This window comes from Marmota flaviventris, chromosome 6 (genome assembly GCF_047511675.1).
Source record: "Marmota flaviventris isolate mMarFla1 chromosome 6, mMarFla1.hap1, whole genome shotgun sequence".
In the NCBI taxonomy this organism is placed as follows: domain Eukaryota; kingdom Metazoa; phylum Chordata; class Mammalia; order Rodentia; family Sciuridae; genus Marmota; species Marmota flaviventris.
The window spans coordinates 101,355,211-101,374,959 of NC_092503.1; the positions used below are offsets into that span (position 1 = coordinate 101,355,211).

General features: G+C 39.6%; 1 protein-coding gene across 1 annotated transcript; it reads right to left on the reverse strand.

Moving 5' to 3' along the window:
* Window positions 1-7,674: 7,674 nt before the first annotated feature.
* Window positions 7,675-17,651, reverse strand: LOC114095080 (glutathione S-transferase alpha-3-like). Its single transcript, XM_027938245.2, has 7 exons — window positions 17,569-17,651; window positions 17,088-17,195; window positions 14,145-14,196; window positions 13,454-13,586; window positions 10,815-10,956; window positions 8,718-8,849; window positions 7,675-7,863 (listed from the first exon to the last, which is right to left on the reverse strand). The coding sequence occupies exons 2-7, from the start codon at window positions 17,172-17,174 to the stop codon at window positions 7,744-7,746; spliced, it is 666 nt and encodes a 221-aa protein (XP_027794046.1). The 5' UTR covers window positions 17,175-17,195; window positions 17,569-17,651; the 3' UTR covers window positions 7,675-7,743.
* Window positions 17,652-19,749: the final 2,098 nt, after the last annotated feature.

Consider the following 19,749-nt stretch of genomic DNA (forward strand, 5'->3'; position numbering starts at 1 on the left):
ACAAAAAGGAGAGGGGGCAGAAGAAGCAATCATAATAACAAGACACATTTCATAAAAGTGGAAAATTACCAGGTTGTATATAAAAAAGTCACATTTTCAGAAGGGAGGAAGAAGAAGAGGTCTGTCTTTATACACGGGTACTCTCAAAACAGAAATATGGTTGGGAGGTAAGTGGGACAGAAGTGGGCACCATTTGGGAGGGGGCTAACTTCACCCAAGGTGGAGTATCTGAACAGAATGGGATAAGTCTGGTCAGGATTTTTGAAATCAGCCCATAACAATGAGTCAGGTTTGGTGCAAGGTGAGGATATTGCTAATGAGTAACAGTTTGGACCAAGAAAGATGGTCTAGGAGCTCCTCCAACACTGCCATAAAAAAGACAGATGGAGCTTCAGTTGAGTTGGTTCTGTTCAACATTATAAAGTCCATTTTTTACTATCATGGCTTCATTCACTCATTCATGCTTCCAAGAAGCTGATATCATGACAGGGAAGCCCAAGTTTCACTACTGCAATGCAGGGTCAGAAGGGAGTCCTTCCGGTGGCTCTCTAGGGAGCAACTGAAGTGAAGGTAAGTTTTGACTTAGGCAATCTTACAATGAAACGGTATTAAATGCTCTTCTTGCATCAGTCAGGAGATGTTTCCTACTGAGTGGCCTCTTAAGAACTGTTAACTTAAAAAATTGCCAGTTTGAAGAAAGAGAGTAACAGATTGGACCTGTAAATTGTCAATAGATCTTCTCATGAAACAACATAAACATTGAAATAAATTTTAAGAACTATTCACAATTTGTAGACTTCATTTGGATTTTGACTTAAATGAACTGTAAAAAGAAATTTGTGGCATTTATATAACAATTAGAAACATGTAGCTGGTAGTACACTTCCAATAATTCGAGAGACTCTGGAGCCTGAGGCAGGTGGATTGCAAGTTTGAGCCCAGCCTGGGCAATTTAGTGAGACCCTGTCTCAGAAGATTTAAAAGAAAAAAATAAAAAAGGGAAGGTGAGGGCTAGGGATGTAGATTAGTGATAGAGCACCTGTGGGTTCAATCCCTAGTGAAATTTAAAAAAAGAAGAAGAAGAAGAAGGAGGAGGAGGAGGAGGAGGAGGAGGAGAGAAAAAAACTGAATACTGAATAAATAGCTGATGACATTAAAGACTTAGTGTTTTAGCTAGTAATGATATGACTGTGTATTGTTAGTTTTAAAAAAATAGTTTCTATGTTTTAGAGAAACACATTGAAGTAGTTAAGGTTGAAATATATATGATATGTGGAATCCCTTTCCTATTTCAAGAGGAGAGTGGGTATGCACAGAAATCAAAGATTCTTGAAGCTAGATGAAGGGTACAAAGAACAACATTATATCTGCTCTTTATTTTCACACATGTCAGAAATTTTCATAATAAAAATATTAAAATGTAAAATATTAGAAAATGCATGCTCATTTAAAAAGGTGCCTTTCAACCCACACAGCCATATCCCAGCAAAGCTCAAAATAGAGGTTTTTCATTTGTCTTAATGCATGCATTCCATTCAAGAAAACCCCACACAAAGTTTCTTGAAAAAGCCAGTCCCCAGTGAGTAAGGGAAACAGGCAGGGAGGGGAGAGATGGGGAGGCAGAGAGAAAATCTATCTGATATGTTTTATTTAAATTTCTATCTGCAACCTTGAAAAGGAACATATTAACTAGTTGTTTTGTAATATCAGAATGAGTAGGCATTTTTTTTTCTCTGTGGAAATCTCTGGCTCCTGAACATTGTGGGAGTGGCTTTCCCCGACTTGGTCCCTTCCCCCTTCAATGGGAAGGAGTTACTCAAATAAAAAAAAAATGAAATAAAATAAACATATCAGGAACTCTTTCATGCAGTGGTGCTAAGAGAGCAGCCTTTAACAAGGCAAGTTCTGATCTAATAAATTCGTCCCAAATTTCCTCACATACTCCCCTTTAGATACCACAAAAAATACTTTAAAGTGTGTCCTTAATACAAACAAAGGCCTGTTTTACCACATTATGTATCCTGGATGTGCTTAATTAACATTTCAAGCATTATTGATTCAGTTTCTCTTGGATACACCTTTACAGAAATGTTAACAGGAAGAATTTGGAAAGCCAGTGCAGGAGAGTTTCATGCTATGAGAAAAATTAATGAGGAGAAAAAAATAGCAGATTAGACAAACTGAGTCTATGACCAGTGAAGAGGAGAGGATATGAGATTTATACTAGAGTTGCTTTTTCTCTAGAGGTAGTCAACACACAATTATTGGAATTATGATACTGTAATACTATATACACTGTGAAAATTCAGCATTGATATAGTCTATCACAGAAATAAATTAGTTTTTATGCCAGGAAAATAAGATTCTGTTGCGAACTTGCTACTAATTAACCAGATGAAAAGTCTCACCTTCTTTCTGGGGTTCACCATCTCATAGCAAAATAAAAAAAAAAAAAAGGAGAATGGTTAAGGCAGCTTTTCTCATCTTTGGCAGGACTTCCTGTTTGGCCTGTGTAAATCTTTCTGTGTGGGACTCTCTTTCTCATTGTAGAATATTTAGAAGCATCCTGGCCAGGCCTCAACTGATGCCGTAGCACTTTTCAAATTCCCAGGATGTGACAGCCAAACAAACAATTGCCCACCATCCTCAGCACTAGCAAAGCAGCACTACACCTGGTTGAGGATCCCTGGGAGACATGACTTCCCAAGTGCTAACACTCAGAAGTCTACATGCAAAAATCAGACAATCACTGGAGCATTTAATTAGTTTTAAAAGCACATGAACACTTAGCTGGAAGGCATGAGTCATTAAGAACTGGAATTTAAAAGCCAGCAATGCCCTGCAATAATGTTAATATTGAGAAGAAGGAAAGTTTCTATAAAGGAGAGACTGAGTTTCAGGGAGAGTGTCTGAAAATCTAGGTGTCAGAGAAACCAGGGTCTACCAGAATCACAGGACATAGTGCAGCATCTCGGGGAGAAGATACTGAAATGACAATGAAGAAAAGCCTGTTGCAAGAGGCTGCAGAGAGGGTTTAGAGAAGGATGATCTGTGACCCTATTTTAAAAGGTAGGAAGCAGACACCTGGGGGGCAAAATTCATTCAGTCTGGAGATATACAGATACTAACCTGGTATCCAGCAGTCCCCATGGGGAGAAGGGGGCAGGGTCTTCAGTTCTCTGAGGCTGGCAGGATTCTCCCCTTGTGCTGACTTGCCTGGTGAGCAGAATCAGGATTCTTGTGTTGGAATTTCCAGAAACCCATAAAGTAGACTCATTCTGATATGTCTGGTATCTATAATGGTGTGTTGATGACTAGATTTAAACTCCTTCAGGTCAGAGACCAAACCAGACTGGTACCTTGCTTCCGATAGCCATCATCATCTCTTGATACATGGAAATTGCTCTGGAGTTTTATGGACAAAACCGAGATAGAGATAGATACATGGATAGAAGATGAATAGAACATGATGGATGAATGGTTGGATGGATGGAAAGACAAAGGATTCATGGGCTACCCAATGTGCTCAGCTGCACACTCATCTCCTAGGAACTGGAGAAAGAGTGAACATCCATGTACTGAGTCCCTATTGTTGAGTGTGCATATTCTACTTCATTGCGATTTCTCAATAGCCCACAAAGGTAAACATAACCATTTCTATTTTCAATAGAGAAAATTGAGACCTAAAGACTAAGCAATCCACCAAGTACACATACTTCCAAAGGGAAGTATAGCCTTTCTTCTAGCTATTAGAAATATAGCTAATATCACCCTGTCCCCATGATACCAGAACCACCAAAGAGATATAACTCCTTTAACTTACTACTGGAGTTAATATAGATTATATTCCTTTCAAAACCCATTTTCAGGCTGGGGATATAGCTCAGTTGGTACTGTGCTTGCCTCACTTGCACAAGGTCCTGGGTTTGATCCCCAGTACCACAAAAATAAGTAAGTAAATAAATAAATATCAAGACCCATTTTCTTCATGGGGCAAATATGCTTATTCACTGCTAGTATACATTTGTTCTTCAAGATATTTTGAAAAACTAAAAAGTTAGCCTGCATATTTCCTCACATCTTGAACTAACCCCCCTAGTTCAGTCAGATAAGTTGACATCCACTTTTACCTCAAATACATGAACATATAGCCTCTCGTTGAAAATGATGGATATAAAGATTAAAAACCAAATGTTGATTTCTTTATATTTTTATATCACAGACTACCAGGAGAAACATTAAAAATATTTAATATCTGTTGTGATAAATATAATATATAAATCTTCATATGTGCCATAAATTAAAAATATATTTCTTCTTATTTTCTAACTAATATAAATGATGTGTCAGATAAAGATGGTAAAGCTGTGGAGCAAATCAGTCATAAATCATTGTCAAATATCCAGTCACTTTGTGATTTTTATAAAATGTCCCTGTGTTCAGTTTTTTCATTGTGGCTTACTATGCATTCCTCAATCTTGTATTCCCAGCACAAAGAGCAATGAAGTAAATCTTAGGAAATTCACTCCAGGATAAAAAGAAATTCTAAATGTATGTAATAAGCTAAGGAGTGCTGAATCTGATGAGTTAAAAAAAAAATCTTTGTTCTAGAGTGTGTTAGTCAGCTTCCCTTTCTGTAACAAAGGAACTGAGATAATCAACTTAAAAGAGGAAAGGTTTATTTTGGCTCACAGTTCCAGGCGTTTCAGTCAGTGTTCACTAGGCCTTTTTGTTTTTGTTCCTGTGGTGGGCCAGTATATTATGGCTGGCAAGGACGTGTGTCAGAGGAAAACTGCTCACCTCAGGGTTTTCCAAGAAGGAAAGAGAGAGAGAAGGTGAAGTGAGGGGAGGGAAGTGATGAGCTTCCTACAATCCTGTTGAAAGCCACACCTCCAGGGAGGTAAAAGTCCCCCTTCTAAAGATTTCCACCAGAGAGATGAAAAAATGTGGTGATGTATGTGTAATAAGAATTGTAATGCAAAAAAGTATGTGTATAAAGACATGAATTGGCGTGAACATACTTTATACAAAGATATGAAAAATTGTGCTCTATATGTGTATGAATTGTAATACATTCCGTTGTCATGTATTTAAAATAAATAAATAATTAAAAAAGATTTCTACCAACTTTCAGTAGTGCCAAGCTGAGGAATAGGCCTTAAAAACAGTCTTTTGAGAAACATTCCAGATTAAAAATGTAGAATTTTGCCTCAGACTCCCAAAGACTCATGTACATCACCATGCAAAATACCTTTGTTCTGTCCCCAAGGCGGATTGAGAATATACTATTGAAAAGACATTTGACAGAGGCTTTCTTTTAATTCCCTGAAAAGTCTCCAGGTGAGAGCAAGCAGGTAAATGTGTAAAGGGAACTGGAAACACTTTAGGAAGCTGTCTAGGAAGGAACATCTGGTTTGGTCTCAGTTGACCCAACATTGAATAAATATTTTAAAAGTATGAGCCAGAAAGTCCCAGGTCACCCTCTGCCCTACCACAGCCATCTGTGGGGAGGCTTACACTAAAAAAATGATTAGCTGTAACGAAGCCAGAGATTCAATTCCCTAGATCCCATGGGCTTGCCATAGGACAAATAACTATGTATCCCAATCTATATTTTGAGATTGCAGACTTGAAGGAGACCTCTTCTTCCTTCCCTTCACGTGGAGCATGGGAATGCTCCTGCTCAGGTGGAAAAATGGTGGACAATGTTTTGACCAAGCCTCAGATCAGGAAATCTCTGAGACGACTGGGCAGTATGTGGAGATAGCAGCAGAGGACCATTCAGATTTTCAGGTATTAGTCTCTGAGCTACTTGATTCCTGGAATGGAGTAAACCCCCAGGCTACTGGATTTAATGTGGTATTTAGAATGGTTAATTGGGAGGCCACTAGGATGAGAGAGCTGCAGGTCCCTGACTCTCATGTATGTAAACCGAAACCCAACTCATCAGGAAGGTGTACTAAACCTCATCTGATCAGAAACTGACTGCTGACATCTAATCAGTGATTTTACACTTTAACCAAACAAATGTTTTCCTGTTCTTGTTTCCATAATTACCTTATAAAGATTTACTCTCACATCTACCTGGGTAGTGGCCTAATCATTCTGGTTTGTTAATGCCAGATACATGAATTTATGTCTACTGAAATAAACCTGTTAAAATTTGAATGTGCCTAAACTTATCTTTCAACATGGGTAAGAGACTCTCAGTGGGGGAAAATGTCATTGTTCTGAGTTACTTTAAAGAACAGTTTTTAAATGTGATTTTATGTCATTTTGGCAAGATAAGGTGTGTGGTTTTACTCTATGACTTTCTATTTTCCTCACCACAAAATCTAACTTTTTTCTATGGTATTCAAAGTCTTTACTCCATACTCTGAGCCCTGTTCCCTGGTGTCCCCTCAGGGTCACTCTTCCCTGTCTTAAGCTTTAATGCTCCCCTGAGAGCAGCTGTGTTCTCTTTCCTCAGATACTTGGTGCTTGGCCTCTTCTTGGCCACTGATTGTGCTGACCTCTGCCTGGATTCTACCCTTGCTGCCCAATGCTGGTGCCACCCATGTATACTGATTGTCCCTTCTGCTCATCTCACCTCAGAGTGATATACTCCTCTCCTTGAGAAACTTGTCTGGCCTGCAGATCCCAGCAGATGTCTACTGATGGTGAACTCCCAGCATTAGCTTATCTGAGCATGGTGTTTTGGGAGAAGTTATGTACTCACAAAAGGCTGTTTAAGTCCTAACCCTTTATATGGAAAAAGGGTTTCTACAGAAATAATTCAGTTGAGGTCATACTGGTAAGGGTGGCTCCTAATCCAACTGCTGGTATCCCCGTAAGAAGAGGACAATTTAGACAGACAACGTATACAGGGAGAATGTCCTGTGACCATGAAGGCAGGGATTAGAGTGTTGCGACATTTTTAATTTTTTTTTTTCCAAAAACTCTTTTAAGAATTGCCAGCACCTATCAGATACTAGGAAGAAGCTAAATAGGATCTTTCCCTAAAGCCTTCAGAGACACCATAGAACAGTTGTAGCTTGACTTTAAACTTAGCTCCAGAACTCTGAGGAAATGAATTTTCATTATTTAAAATCTCCAAGTTTGTAGGAATTTCTTGTAGCAGTCTTAGGAAGGTGGTACACATGGTATATATGATTTTAGATTAGGTTTATCTATTTTTTTTTTTTTTGTTTCTTTCTCTCACTAGAACCATTGCCATGATGTAGAGAATGTATCAGGTTTTTTCATCATTGATATCTGGCTCCAGCAACACAAAATATTTTATGCTGGACATAAATATAGACTGAATAAACAGGGTAAAAGTAGAAAGAATTGGTTCTTTATAAGTTGTTTTTGTGTATTTTGGTGAGAAAGGTAGCAAAACATAAAAAAAAAGATATTTTTGCAAAAGCTAGAGTGTCAGAGGAAAATTTCTACCACCATGCCTAGCTGTACTTTAATTTTTGAGATAGTACATGACAGATGTTATAAGACATTTTAAAAATTAAATCAGAGCCTAAGAAAGTTTCTCTCTATATTTAAATTTAAAAAGATATCCCAGAAGATGATCATGATTATCAACTTGACCAAAACCAAATAGACTACATTGCAAAGAAGACTACATAGTTCATTTCTAACTAAATTAGCACATAAACTTTGGAAAACTTTATTAGCCTCATAGTAATCAAGATCATCTTTTGGATAAAGCCCAGTATTGTATGTGCTATGTCTCCATGTCTGCCTCATTTAACTGAAAATCTTCTTTACTGCTTCTACAGATTCTTCATTCTCCAAAGGCTTCCTCTGGCTGCCAGGCTGCAGAAACTTCTTCACTGTGGGCAGGTTGCTGACTCTGGTTCTTAGGGCCTGCAATGCAGAAGAACAAGCCTCAGAGTGGAGCCCAAACCAACACCCATTAACACAATCAGGAAGTCTGAATCCCTCCACCAGCACAGCATGCTGTCTGGGAAACACAATGAATGAGAAAAAAAAGATAAGAGCTAGAAAATAAAGCTCAATGTCAATTTCCCCAACTTCTCTTTAAAACTATATTCCATTCCAGCATTCTTCTCATCTGCCTTACACTTTAATCCTGTAGATTCATTGCTACTATATGATATAAGAAAAAATATGTGACATGAGCCTGTCACATGTGGATAAAAGAATCACTCAAACAGAGTGAAAAGAAGATATGGGAAAACTGAGTTAGAAACGATGATAGAAAGAGACCAGCAAATCCAGGTGGCAGTCACTACAAATTATCACACTGAGAGATAAAGATGGGATTGTTGAGGGTGGGGGTTTGCAGAGTGAAATATAATGTTTGAGGCTGGGAACCTGAGGGGGAGGAAGGAAAACAGATGGAAGGAGACTTGTTCAACATGGAAAGACAAGGGCATACATGGGAGGAGGGGATTCCCAAGAAAGTCATGGTTAGAATCCAAATGGAATAGGGGCTGGGAGGAGAAAGCTGGGCCCTTGGTTTCACTTATTATACAAAGCCAAATATACTTAAGAGTAGCATCCACCTCAAAAATTCCTTGTATACCAAGATTCTTTTCTTTCCTCAGAACCAGGGCCTAGAAGATCTTTTTGGAGCCCAAAGAAGGGAGGGTGAAGCCTAGAGATGGCTAGAAGTCAGAACACCACCAGCCCCAGTGTTTAGATATTACATTACTGATGGGAGGTGTGGGTCTCTATGAGGAATTGAGAGAGAGCACCTTCAGTAGAGGGAAGTTGGCCAGAACTGTGGAGTCCAGTTCTTCCACATTGTAGAGAAGTTCAGTGAGGAGAACGTCAGCCTTGCTCAGCCTGTTGCCAACAAGGTAGTCTTGCCCATGGCTCTTTAACACCTGCAGAATGGGAGGAGTCAGGTCATGAACACACATAGCCAGACTGGGGCCCCAGCTTGTCCCAGAGCCTCTGAGCTCAACTCTCCCCAACTGCTGCCTCCTGGGAAGGTGTGGAGCTACCCAGAAGATCTTTATGGAGGCCCTGACTCATGAGGGAGAATCAGAAGTGGGTCACTGCTCCCTCCTCTGTGAAATCCTGCATGATCCTTTTATTCTCATCCCCACATCCCTGTGTTGTTCACACTGATCACCATGCCCTCCATCTTCCACACGTGCTAAGGGCGTGGCATCTGCTGGGCCATGTTTCCATCTGCCCTACACTCTAAATTGAGCAACAGGTAATTTTAAGATGTTCCACTCTCCTTTCTCTCCAGTCTCTGTACACAGTATCTCCACTTTTATAAGCATGCTTTCCCTATGTGTACATCATTTCAGTGTCTCTGTTTTTCCTCTTGTCTGATTTCTTAATGTCTTGGTTATGTGTCTAGGATCTAAAGTGACTTTGAATCATCATATTTTTGTGACATGGGCTTTCAGCATGATGGTCTGAAATATATGCTGCATTATACAGGAGTGAGCTGCACTGACATCTGCATCTTAGTCTGAAATGCATGGGAAAAGTAATATGTGGTGAGACAGGAGTGGAGAGAAGGACACATGATAGAGTTGACATGATATGATGTAAATTCTGCTATCTCAGAGATGCATACTTATGGGTTCTTTAAACTTTCTCTCAATTTCTGAATGTAATACAATTTTCACAAAAGAATTTTTGGGTAATATGTGATATTTGTATAAATATCTCAGCAATATTGAAATGAGGAAGAATAAAGAAAAAACCCTTGGCACTACCAATTAAACAAAATATTGTGTCAGCCACCCTATCAAATTAAGTTTACACAGAGAAGTATGAACAATTGCTTGGTTCAAGAACAAAACACAACATCATATTTATGCTACAATTTAAAGCACTCTTTTAGCTTTACCTCCAGTGTGCTCAGAACTTCCCACCGCCCAAGGGCTAATTGTGTACTATGAATCCTGTACATAGAGAATTCTAGTTTGATTCCCAGTAATTAAAACTTTCAACTTGGTATCACTAGTGCAAGACTTCCTCATAGTCTATCTTTATGCAATGCCTTGAGTGCCAGGGTACTAGATCAGTATGCAAGAAGGCCCTCTGGGAGTGAGGGTCAATGTCCAAGGAATCCTAGGCACTGTTTTTCTCCTGCTTCTGTTATGGAAAGAATATCTGAGTCCCTCCAAACTCACATGTTGTGATCCCAATGCTGTTAGGTGGGGTCTTTGGGACATAATTAGGTCCTGTGGGAAGAGTTCCCAGGAATGGCACTATTGCCCTTATAATGAGACCTTGGACCCATCTGTCATAGGAGAACACAGCCCAAAGTCAGCCATTCATGAACCAAGAAGCAAAGTTTTCCAGATACCAATCCACCATGTCCTTGACCTGTCTCTTCTCAGTCTCCAGAACTATGAGAAATATATATTTTTTGCATAGAACTCCCTCTATGGCATTATTCATATGGCAATTCTAAGTGCTAAGATAACCTGTTAGGACTAAGATGCCCTCTAAACTCCGTCGCTGTGCTGTATTCATGAACTGCATCCTGTTCTATATGACTCTTCCCTCCTTTCCACTAGACTGTCCCATCAACAAGCAAGCCTCACCCACATAAAGAGAAAACCAGTGTTTGTGCTCAGGCCCAGCCTGATGCTGGTCATGATCCCCCAGCCCTGGTCCTTCTCACTCAAGTTATAACCTAAATCCTTCCCCTGTTGATATAAGAATAGAAAATAATACCATAGAGTGTTCTTTCCTTATGTTCTTCCCATAGAGGTTGTATTGGTGGCAATATAGTTGAGAAGGACACTAGGCTGACCCAGTTTCATCCTGTCAATCTTCAAATTAGAGGGTGCCCTATAGGTGAAACCAATTCCACTTACCTTCTCAAAGGCAGGAAAGTAACGGTTTCTAGATTTCTCTTTGATCTGCGTAAGTCTTCCACCTTTGTCACTAGATGGAAGGTATGGATAAACAAGGACCATTTCATTCAAATCTGCCATCCCTTCTGAATACATATCAATTCTGAAAGCAAAAAAAAGTACTCTGTCAAATGCCTTCTGTCACAGATTTTATAGTTTTGAAATCCAAGAAAACAGAAAACTGGGAATGGAACCACCATTTGACCCAGCTATCCCTCCCCTCGGTTCATACCACAAAGAATTAAAAACAGCATACTACAGGGACACAGCCACATCTATATTTATAGCAGCACAATTCACAATAGCTAAACTGTGGAACCAACTTAGATGCCCTTCAATGGATGAATGGATTAAAAAAATGTGGCATATATACACAATGGAATTTTACTCAGCAATAAAAGAGATTAAAATCATGGCATTTGAAGGTAAATGGATGGCGTTGGAGAAGATAATGCTAAATGAAGTTATCCAACCCCCAAAAAACAAATGCTGAATGTTTTCTCTGATATAAGGAGGCTGACTCATAGTGGAGTAGGGAGGGGGAGCATGGGAGGAATAGATGAATTCTAGATAGGGAAGAGGGGAGGGAGGGAAAGGAAGGGGGCAGGGGATTAGCAAGGATGGTGGAATGTGATGGACATCATTAACCAAAGTACATGTATGAAGACACAAATTGGTGTCAACATATTTTATATATAACCAGAGATATGAAAAATTGTGCTGTATACAAGAAATAAGAATTGTAATGCATTCCACCATCATTTGTTTTTTTAAAAATCAATTTAAAAAAAGAAATCCAAGAAAATAGAGCGCATCATACAATAGCAAAATAATTCACTTCCAGTAGGGTCCCTTCAAAATCCAGTTACAATCTTCTGGGTTTTATTTATAGATTAACATTTATTTCTTAGAGCAACCTACAGGGAAGACATGTCTAAATTTTTGTTATACACCTGACCACATAAGAGTATACCGGGACATCACAAATTAAGGTCTTTAGAGAACTTGGTGTCTGTAAACACTGGTAGTACATATAGGCTATGCTCTCCGTGCATAGGTAAACTGAAGACAGAGTCCCTGGCCCAGCCTCTCAGACAAGTCCCTCTCCCTCGCTCTTCCTATCATACAGCACAGGATCATTTCCATGTTCAATGTTAGAAATCACGTGCTCCCAATTATTTCTCATAAATCATGTTCCCTAACCTTTTCCATGTACTGTTGCCAATGCTGATCACGATTTCATTTCTTGAGGCCCCCGCTCAAGATTTGGTGCAATTCTTTATATAGTTATAGTATGTGTATAGTATAGGAGAGCCTCATTTCTTTTGCTTCAAACAGGCTTTCCAAAATTCTTTTTCAAAAGCAGTTTTATTGACAAATGTGCACATCATAATTGTCACTCAGTTAAAGTCTACTATTCAGTGAATTTTTTTAGTACACTCACAGAAATCTGCAAATATTAACACTTTCCAGTTCCACAACATTTTTACCATGCTGGATGGTTTACAAAAACATGTATACCACCTCTCCTACCAGCACCAAAACCATTAATCTACTTTCCGTCCCTGTGCATATGAGTGTTCTGCACATTCATGCTAGATAAACCATACAATATGTGACCTCCTAAGTCTGATTTCTTCTATGTGACATAATGTTGTCAAGGTCCATCCATGTTGCCACATGCATTAGTAATTCATCTCTTTGCACAACAAATACTATTCCAGTATGACTAGAGAACTTTCCTTCATCCATTCATCCACTGCATGTTTAGTTTATTTCCACTTGGTGGGATTATGAATAATGAGCTATGAACATTTGTGTACAAATACCACTCAGGATGTATTTTATTCCTCTTGGGTATATTCCCAGTACTGAAATTGCTGGGTTATTGGTAACTCTTTAATTTTTTGAGGAACTTTCCACAGTTCCAAACAAGATTTTATTTTCAATAAAGCAGTTCCAGCCACGGAGGGAGGAGACCTAAACACCAGTGCTGAGTCAGTGGGCTTCTTCAAGTTTACATGAAATGCTCTGCGTCACCTTCATGTCTTGACACCAGACTCCACCAACCCTCATCAACTTGACCCATCCATACAAGAAGAGGGTAGCTTAGGTTCCTGCCTGTCAGTTTTGTACTTTCTAGAAACGGAAAATCAGGTGCTTTAGATATTTCCTTCCCAGGCCTTCAAGTCTAGACACTCAAATCCTTCCCCTGTCCCAAGCTATTGCATAGAGTTTAACCTCTAAAGCTAAGCAAATGGAATCAGGATTCCACCATCTTCCTGAATTCATAATTCCTCAGGATTTGCAAAACTCCATGAACCGCATCCTCTCTACATGACACTGCCCTGAATCCACTCCATGCTTACTCTTCCTGCATCTCCACAGCATTCTCCCAAACTGATCTCAGAAACTACTAATCTACATTCTATCACTGTTCATATGAGTGTTCTACACATTCATACTAAAGAAACTATGCAATATGCCCAGAGTCAGCCTGGTGCTGTTCATGATCCCCCAGCCATGGTTTATCCCACTTAAGGAAGGACCTAAATCCTTCCCATGTTATCTGTTGATTTAAAATAAAAAATATACCATACAGGGCTCTCTCCTTTATGTCCTTCCCATAGAGGTTGTATTTGGCAGCAATGTAATTGAGAATGGCTCTGGTCTGCACCAGCTTCATCCCATCGATCTCCACCATGGGCACCTGCTGGAACATCAAACTCCCATCTTGTGGAAGGAGAAAACAAACAGAATGAAATGTGGTCACTCATGTCCACAATGTAAAACAGTTGCGGAAATGACTGAAGATACAAGAGGAAAAATTATCACTTGGTAAATCTTCAAGTAAGACACCAATTTATTTTTAGTTTTTGTTTTCTTCTTTTACTTATCCAACTGCTTTACTTTTAACCTCTTGTCTCACAGCTGTTTAAATTTCCCATCCATACATACACATTGTGTGTCCCTGAATATTTGTGTGTTTAGCTCATCTTCAGGGATATTTTACAAGAAGTTGGAGAGCCTGTGACTAGTCAGGAGCCAATTCCATTCAGCGTATGAAGAAGACAAGGAGAGGGTATGCCAGGGGCCCTGAGTTTGTTCCTTAGCAAGGACTCACAATGGTCTCACTCTTGAGCCCCCAGAGAGTTGCCAGGTCTCACATTTTAACCACTCTCTACCTCTCCTCTGTCAGCACTACCATCCTCACAGATACAAGAGTGTTGTCTGGTGTTTCAATCTTCTACTAGGAACCCTCTTAAGAGGTATTAAGATATTTGTTCTTACCTTTTCTTAACTTTTCCAAGTCTTCTCGAGTTTTCATGAATTTCTCTTCAAACTGGAGAGCAGAAAAGGTAAATGAGTCCTGATTAGTTCACTCTATCGCCTTGCATGCTTGTCAGCTTGAATCACTCTTGTCTACGTGTGATATGAAGGGGGTAAGATTTTTGAGATTGGACATATTTATCAAAGAGTCTGGTCAAGGCTATCTGGAAATTTATAGTACATGTATCAGGAAAAATGCCTGGGTCACAACCCTGAAAAATGCTTGATCCCATCCATCACAGATGTGTGGGCAGCTCAAGGGCAGGGACCTCATCTGTCTAGTTCACTGTGTATCCCCAGGACCTACTACAAAACCTGGTTCTTTACAGGTGCCCACACAATTATGCTGAATGAATAGGTTCCAATGGTTAATAGGCAGTTTGTTACTGTCTCCTCCCTCCTGCCCACCTCACAATTGTGGTGTGTATTTTTAGTATAATTTTTCAGTATAATTGCATTCATTTTCTTATATGGTAGAGTTTAGATCTTTTTTTAATGGGAATTTCTGACATGCATAAAAATAAACAACTGAGTATATTGTTGCTCCTTTATCCCTCACCAAATTCAACAATTATCAACTGGTAGGAACAGGCTTTCATCTAGGTGCCCACTCACTCTTCTTCTCTGGTAATAGCTTAACGGAAGTCTCGTCCTGGATTTCATGCACAGTCATGCCCCATAACAACGTTTCAGTCAATCACTAACTTTGTACACAAAGATGGTCCCATAAGACTATAAAAGAATTGAAAATTTCCCATTGATTAGTGAATACATCGGTGAACAAAATTCAATGAAGCATTTAGTAGAAGCCTTTGAAGACCTCCATAAGATCCTTCAAAATATTGAAAACACAAGGACTGCAGGTGTAGCTGAGTGGTAGAGCACTTGCCTATCATACACACTGCCCTGGGATCAATCCCTTGCACTGTAAAAAAATTAAACATTGTGGGGATGGAGTTGTGGCTCAGTGGTAGAGCACTCGCCTAGCATGCATGAGAAACTGGGTTCCATCCTCAGCACCATATAAAAATAAAATATTGTGTCCACCTAAAAGCTAAAAAAATAAATATTAAAAAATTCTGTGCATTTCAGCTAATGTGTTTAAATAATATAGAATTATGATCACTGAGAATTGCCTGTATTAAAAATAAATTTTTTAAAAGTTGAAAACATACTCCAAACGACAAATTTCTCATTAATAGTAAGAATTTTTCATGGTACATTATCTGCTTCCAAGTAAATTATATATTTATAAATAAGTTATGTATTTGTTAATGAACAAAAAGCAAAACAAGCAATCCACCATGCACATAATTCTGAACAGTGATGCCTCCTCATTGCAAGCATCAGAATGATCCTTAGTAGCTAGAGTAGAAGAAGGCACTGTGATCATAGCAGGTGACAGATCCATGCATGTTTCTGCCCCAAAACCTTCCAGTGGGACACGATGGGGAGGAAGAAGACAGTGATATTGTTGATTCTGAACTTGTGTTTGCTTCTTAACTTTTAATGGAAGAGTTTTAAAAAAATAAAATTAAATTAAAATAAAAAATGGAAAAAGCTTAGAGAACAAGGAATAAAAATATTTTACACAACTATACAATATATTTGCATTTTAAGTATTACACAAGAGTCAAAAAGTTAAAAAAATAAAAGTTTGTAAAGTAAAAAATTTATAGTAAACTGAGGTTAATTTAATATTGAGAAAGGAAAACATTTTAATAAATTGAGTATAGCCTGTGTGTGCAGATTCATAAAGTGTGCATTGTTCTAAATCAGCTTTTCATTATCTTAAGAAATACCTAACATAATCAACTTTAAAGAGGGACAGGTTAATTTTGGTTATCACTGTTTCAGAGGTTTTGGTCCCTTGTCATTTGGCCGTGTTGCTTGGTGGCAAGGCAGAACATCATGGCAGGCAGCACGTGGGGGAGCAAACCACTCACCTCTTGGCTGTCAGGAAACCAAGAGAGACACAGGGGCTGCATTCTCAAAACCCCCTCAAAAGCAAGCCCTCAGCCACAGAACTCCTCCCACTAGGCCCCACCTCTAAACAGTTCCACTACACCCAGTGGTGCCTCAGGGTAGGGACACACCCTTTGGGAACTTTTCACATCCAAATCATTGGGTAGTGACCTGGGCCTTCACTTTCACTCACCACTCACTCACTGACTCACTTGGAGTAATTGTCAGACCTGAGAACTTTACACTGATAGAGTGCTGCATATAGGTGTCTCAAATTTCCTCTTTTGTACCATGTTTTTCTGTGCTTCTTTTATGTTTAGATACACAAATGCTTATAATTGTGTTACAATCACCTACAATATTCAGTACAGTATCATGTCACACAGGTGTGTGGCTTACCATCAACAGGTCACAGAATGTAGCCAAGGAATATAGGAGGCTACCCCCACCCCGGGTTTTGTGTTGGTACACTCTATAATGTTTGCACAATGAAATTGCCTAATGACATGTTTCTCAGACTGTGTCCTCATTGTTAATGACACATGACTCTCTTTCGTTCTTAAATAGTTCAATTAGTTTCTCTAAAATACAGAAACTGTTTAAAAATAACTATATTATCTCACCAAAAACACTAATAATAACTATCAGCAATATTCAATCAGTAATCATGTTTCTAATTTTTATAAATTATGTTCTATAGTGTTTAACCTTAAATCCAAATAAAGTCCACCAATTGTGGTATATTTATTACATTAATTTTATCTTCTTTGATGAGAATACTGACAATTTATTTAGTTAAGCCTGTATCTTAATTATTGGCAGTGTTGTTTAGGACACAATTCTTGACATGGTATCTAAGAAACATCACTTAGCTTATGTGAGAAAAGTATCTAATAACTTAAAATGATCCAACTTGAAATGATCTAACTCAGAACTTACCTCTACACCAGCTGCAGCCAAGAGCCATCGAATGTTCTCCATTCTGCCCCGTCCATCAAAGTAGTGAAGAATGGGTTTCCCTGCCATGATAGCAGTATCTGGGTTTTCCTAAATATGAGTGAGTGAAAGAAACTGTTACTATGGCAAAACCTAAAGAAAACCTTACTTCACTTGTTCTTAGTTGGCTTTTAAAATAAATCACTAATTTTGGGATTCACATAGTCAGCCAACACTTGACTAGTCTCATGTTAGCTTTGCTAGTGGAAGACAACTCTGTCTGAGGCCACCTAAGAAATTTAAAAACTGTTCTCCAGAGAATGTTATCACCCTGTGTCCTCCAGGGGAAAAATGCATTTCTCCATCTCCCCTGTTCTCTGGGGGGTGGGGCAGGGGGTTGCCTCCTACATATGACTAAACCAGTCAGGACCACTCCAGGTGTACTGAGCTGTCACGAAATGATCATGCAGAGATAGAGAAATACCTTTTTCTTTGGGTTCCGCTGACGGCTCCTTTGACCCTTCTCTCACAAAGGAGGCAAGGCAGGCAATAAAGAGAGCACACCTCAAGCTGAGGTTTTATTGGGGGAGGCTGGTCCATTGAATATTTTATCCCCAAAAGGGCAAAGGGGTAGAATTACAAAGGAACAGGTGAGTGTAACTCAACCCCAGTGGGTGTCGCCAACTATCCGAGCTGGGAGCTGGGGTAATTAATGCCCAAGTTACTGAGACTTGGCACTGCCTTGCCAGACTGAATACAACAATTGTTCAGAACCCGGTGCATCAGGACTTAAAGGCATCTGCATCAGAGCTTTTCCTAAGAAAAGTAACTAAAAATATAAGAACATAAGACTTTCTAATCGGCAAATTTTCTGTAGATTTACAGAACTCAGAACATTTTGTGACTTATGCTAACAGCAACCCCTGCGTCAAAAAAGCAGCCACCCCAAATTTTTAAGCACACTGGAATGTGGAAATATACTGGAACATGTTTCTGTGATGAATTTCCCACAACTCCTAATATGAGTCTTGCACTTGTAAGTGTATTCTTGCACTTAGATGGGTCAGGATGAATCAGCACAACTTTAATCTTTGTAGACTTTGATACATTGGGTCTTTGAAGTTTCTCACACAACCTTTGTTCAACTTTTCTCTGAACTCTTTAACTCTGTCCTGGGAACCTTCAGTACAGTTGCAATATTGCAAGTCAACAAGCCAACAAAAGGTAACTACTAGAAAAACATTCAGAATTAACTGCAGAAATTGGTAGAATCTTCTCAAGGATTATGTTTCTACTAAATGATATCTACCTAGTTTCGTTCATTATTTTATTTAATATTTACAGATCACCCATTGTGTTCCCCGAATTGCTTTAGGCATAGAGGCTATCATAAAAAAACAAATCCTGAACAAGAGAATAAGCTAACATGTGAAGATCAAGGCTAAGACAATCCCAGCCAGAAGGAAGATGAAGGCAGGGAACTTGATTAGGAACAAGTTTGGTGTTTTTCAAACCAGGAAGAAGGAAGGACGGTGTTGTAGGATCATGGAGAGGAAGCACTGAAAGATGAGGTCAGAGAGGTGAAAGCATGAGTGTGCTAGCCATCTATTGCTGCAGAGATTGCCACCAAGTTTACTGGTTTAAAGCAACAAGCATTTATTATGCTCACAATCTGTGAATGAAAGTCAGGAATATGGGAGCAACTTAGTGGGAGATTCAACATCAGGATGTCTCAGGAGGCTGCAGTCACTTAACCTTCAGGTACTGTTGTCACCTGAAGGATTAATTGTTGGTGGTCCACTTCAGACATGGCCCCCTCACTCAGCTGTTGGCTGAGTCCTCAGTTCCTTCCTGACATGTGGCAACAGATCTCAGTTCCTTGATATGTCTGCTCTTCTTTAGGGCTGTTGACTGTCCTTGTGACACTAATGTCACAAGAGAGAGCAAGACAGAAACTAAAAGGTCTCTGGAACCTAACATTGGAGGCCAAACTCTGGAGGATGGTGACAGACTGAGGAGATGGCCTGTGGGGAGGGCATAGGGGAAGAGAAGGGAAGCTGAGTGGGGCCGGCCAAGGAGGCTGAGGAGGCTGCGACAGTGGAGTCCGGGGTACTCAGGACAGACAGCATGGCCTCATGAATCCAAGAGAGGAGTGTGAGCACTGAAGAGGGAAGATTGAATTGGGAACTTGGAGGGCACTGGTGACTTGGACAGGTCAGCTGCAGTGGAGTTGAAGGGACAGAGGTGGCCTGACTAGAGTGGGTGGAGGAGAAGTAAGAAGAGGAAATGGAGACAGTGGCTACAGAAAACCTTTCCCAGAAGTTCTGCTCCCAAAGAGGGCAGAGGTATAGGGCAGTGGGCTCTGTCTGTGACGTGGACGGGGGGAGGTTAAAAGGCTGGGCTCAGTTTCTTCTGTGGAAAGTCTCCTGAGAACTGTGGAGGCTGTGTACCTAGGACTGCAGTCCTTTCAGCCCCAGGGAGGTCACTCTGTGCTGGACAGTGTGCTCTCTGTTGCTCAGTCATGGAGTGACAGTTACTAGGACTTCCAGTAGCCTGGGCAATGAGTTTTATGCAAGACAGAGATCACTTTCTTACCAAATTTAAATTTGTGTTGGAATAAACTAAAAGTTGGAAAAGCAACTAAAAATTGCCTCAGCAAAGGCTG

What these genes read in the sequence shown, in the direction of transcription:
- LOC114095080 (XM_027938245.2), bottom strand. Translation starts at nt 17,174, where the DNA reads ATGGCAGGGAAACCCATTCTTCACTACTTTGATGGACGGGGCAGAATG. An exon ending in CTTGGAAAAGTTAAGAAAAG is followed by an intron (nt 13,587 to 14,144) that starts GTAAGAACAAAT and finishes TCCTTCCACAAG; the next exon opens with ATGGGAGTTTGATGTTCCAG. An exon ending in GACATAAAGGAGAGAGCCCT is followed by an intron (nt 10,957 to 13,453) that starts GTATGGTATATT and finishes TTTTGCTTTCAG; the next exon opens with AATTGATATGTATTCAGAAG.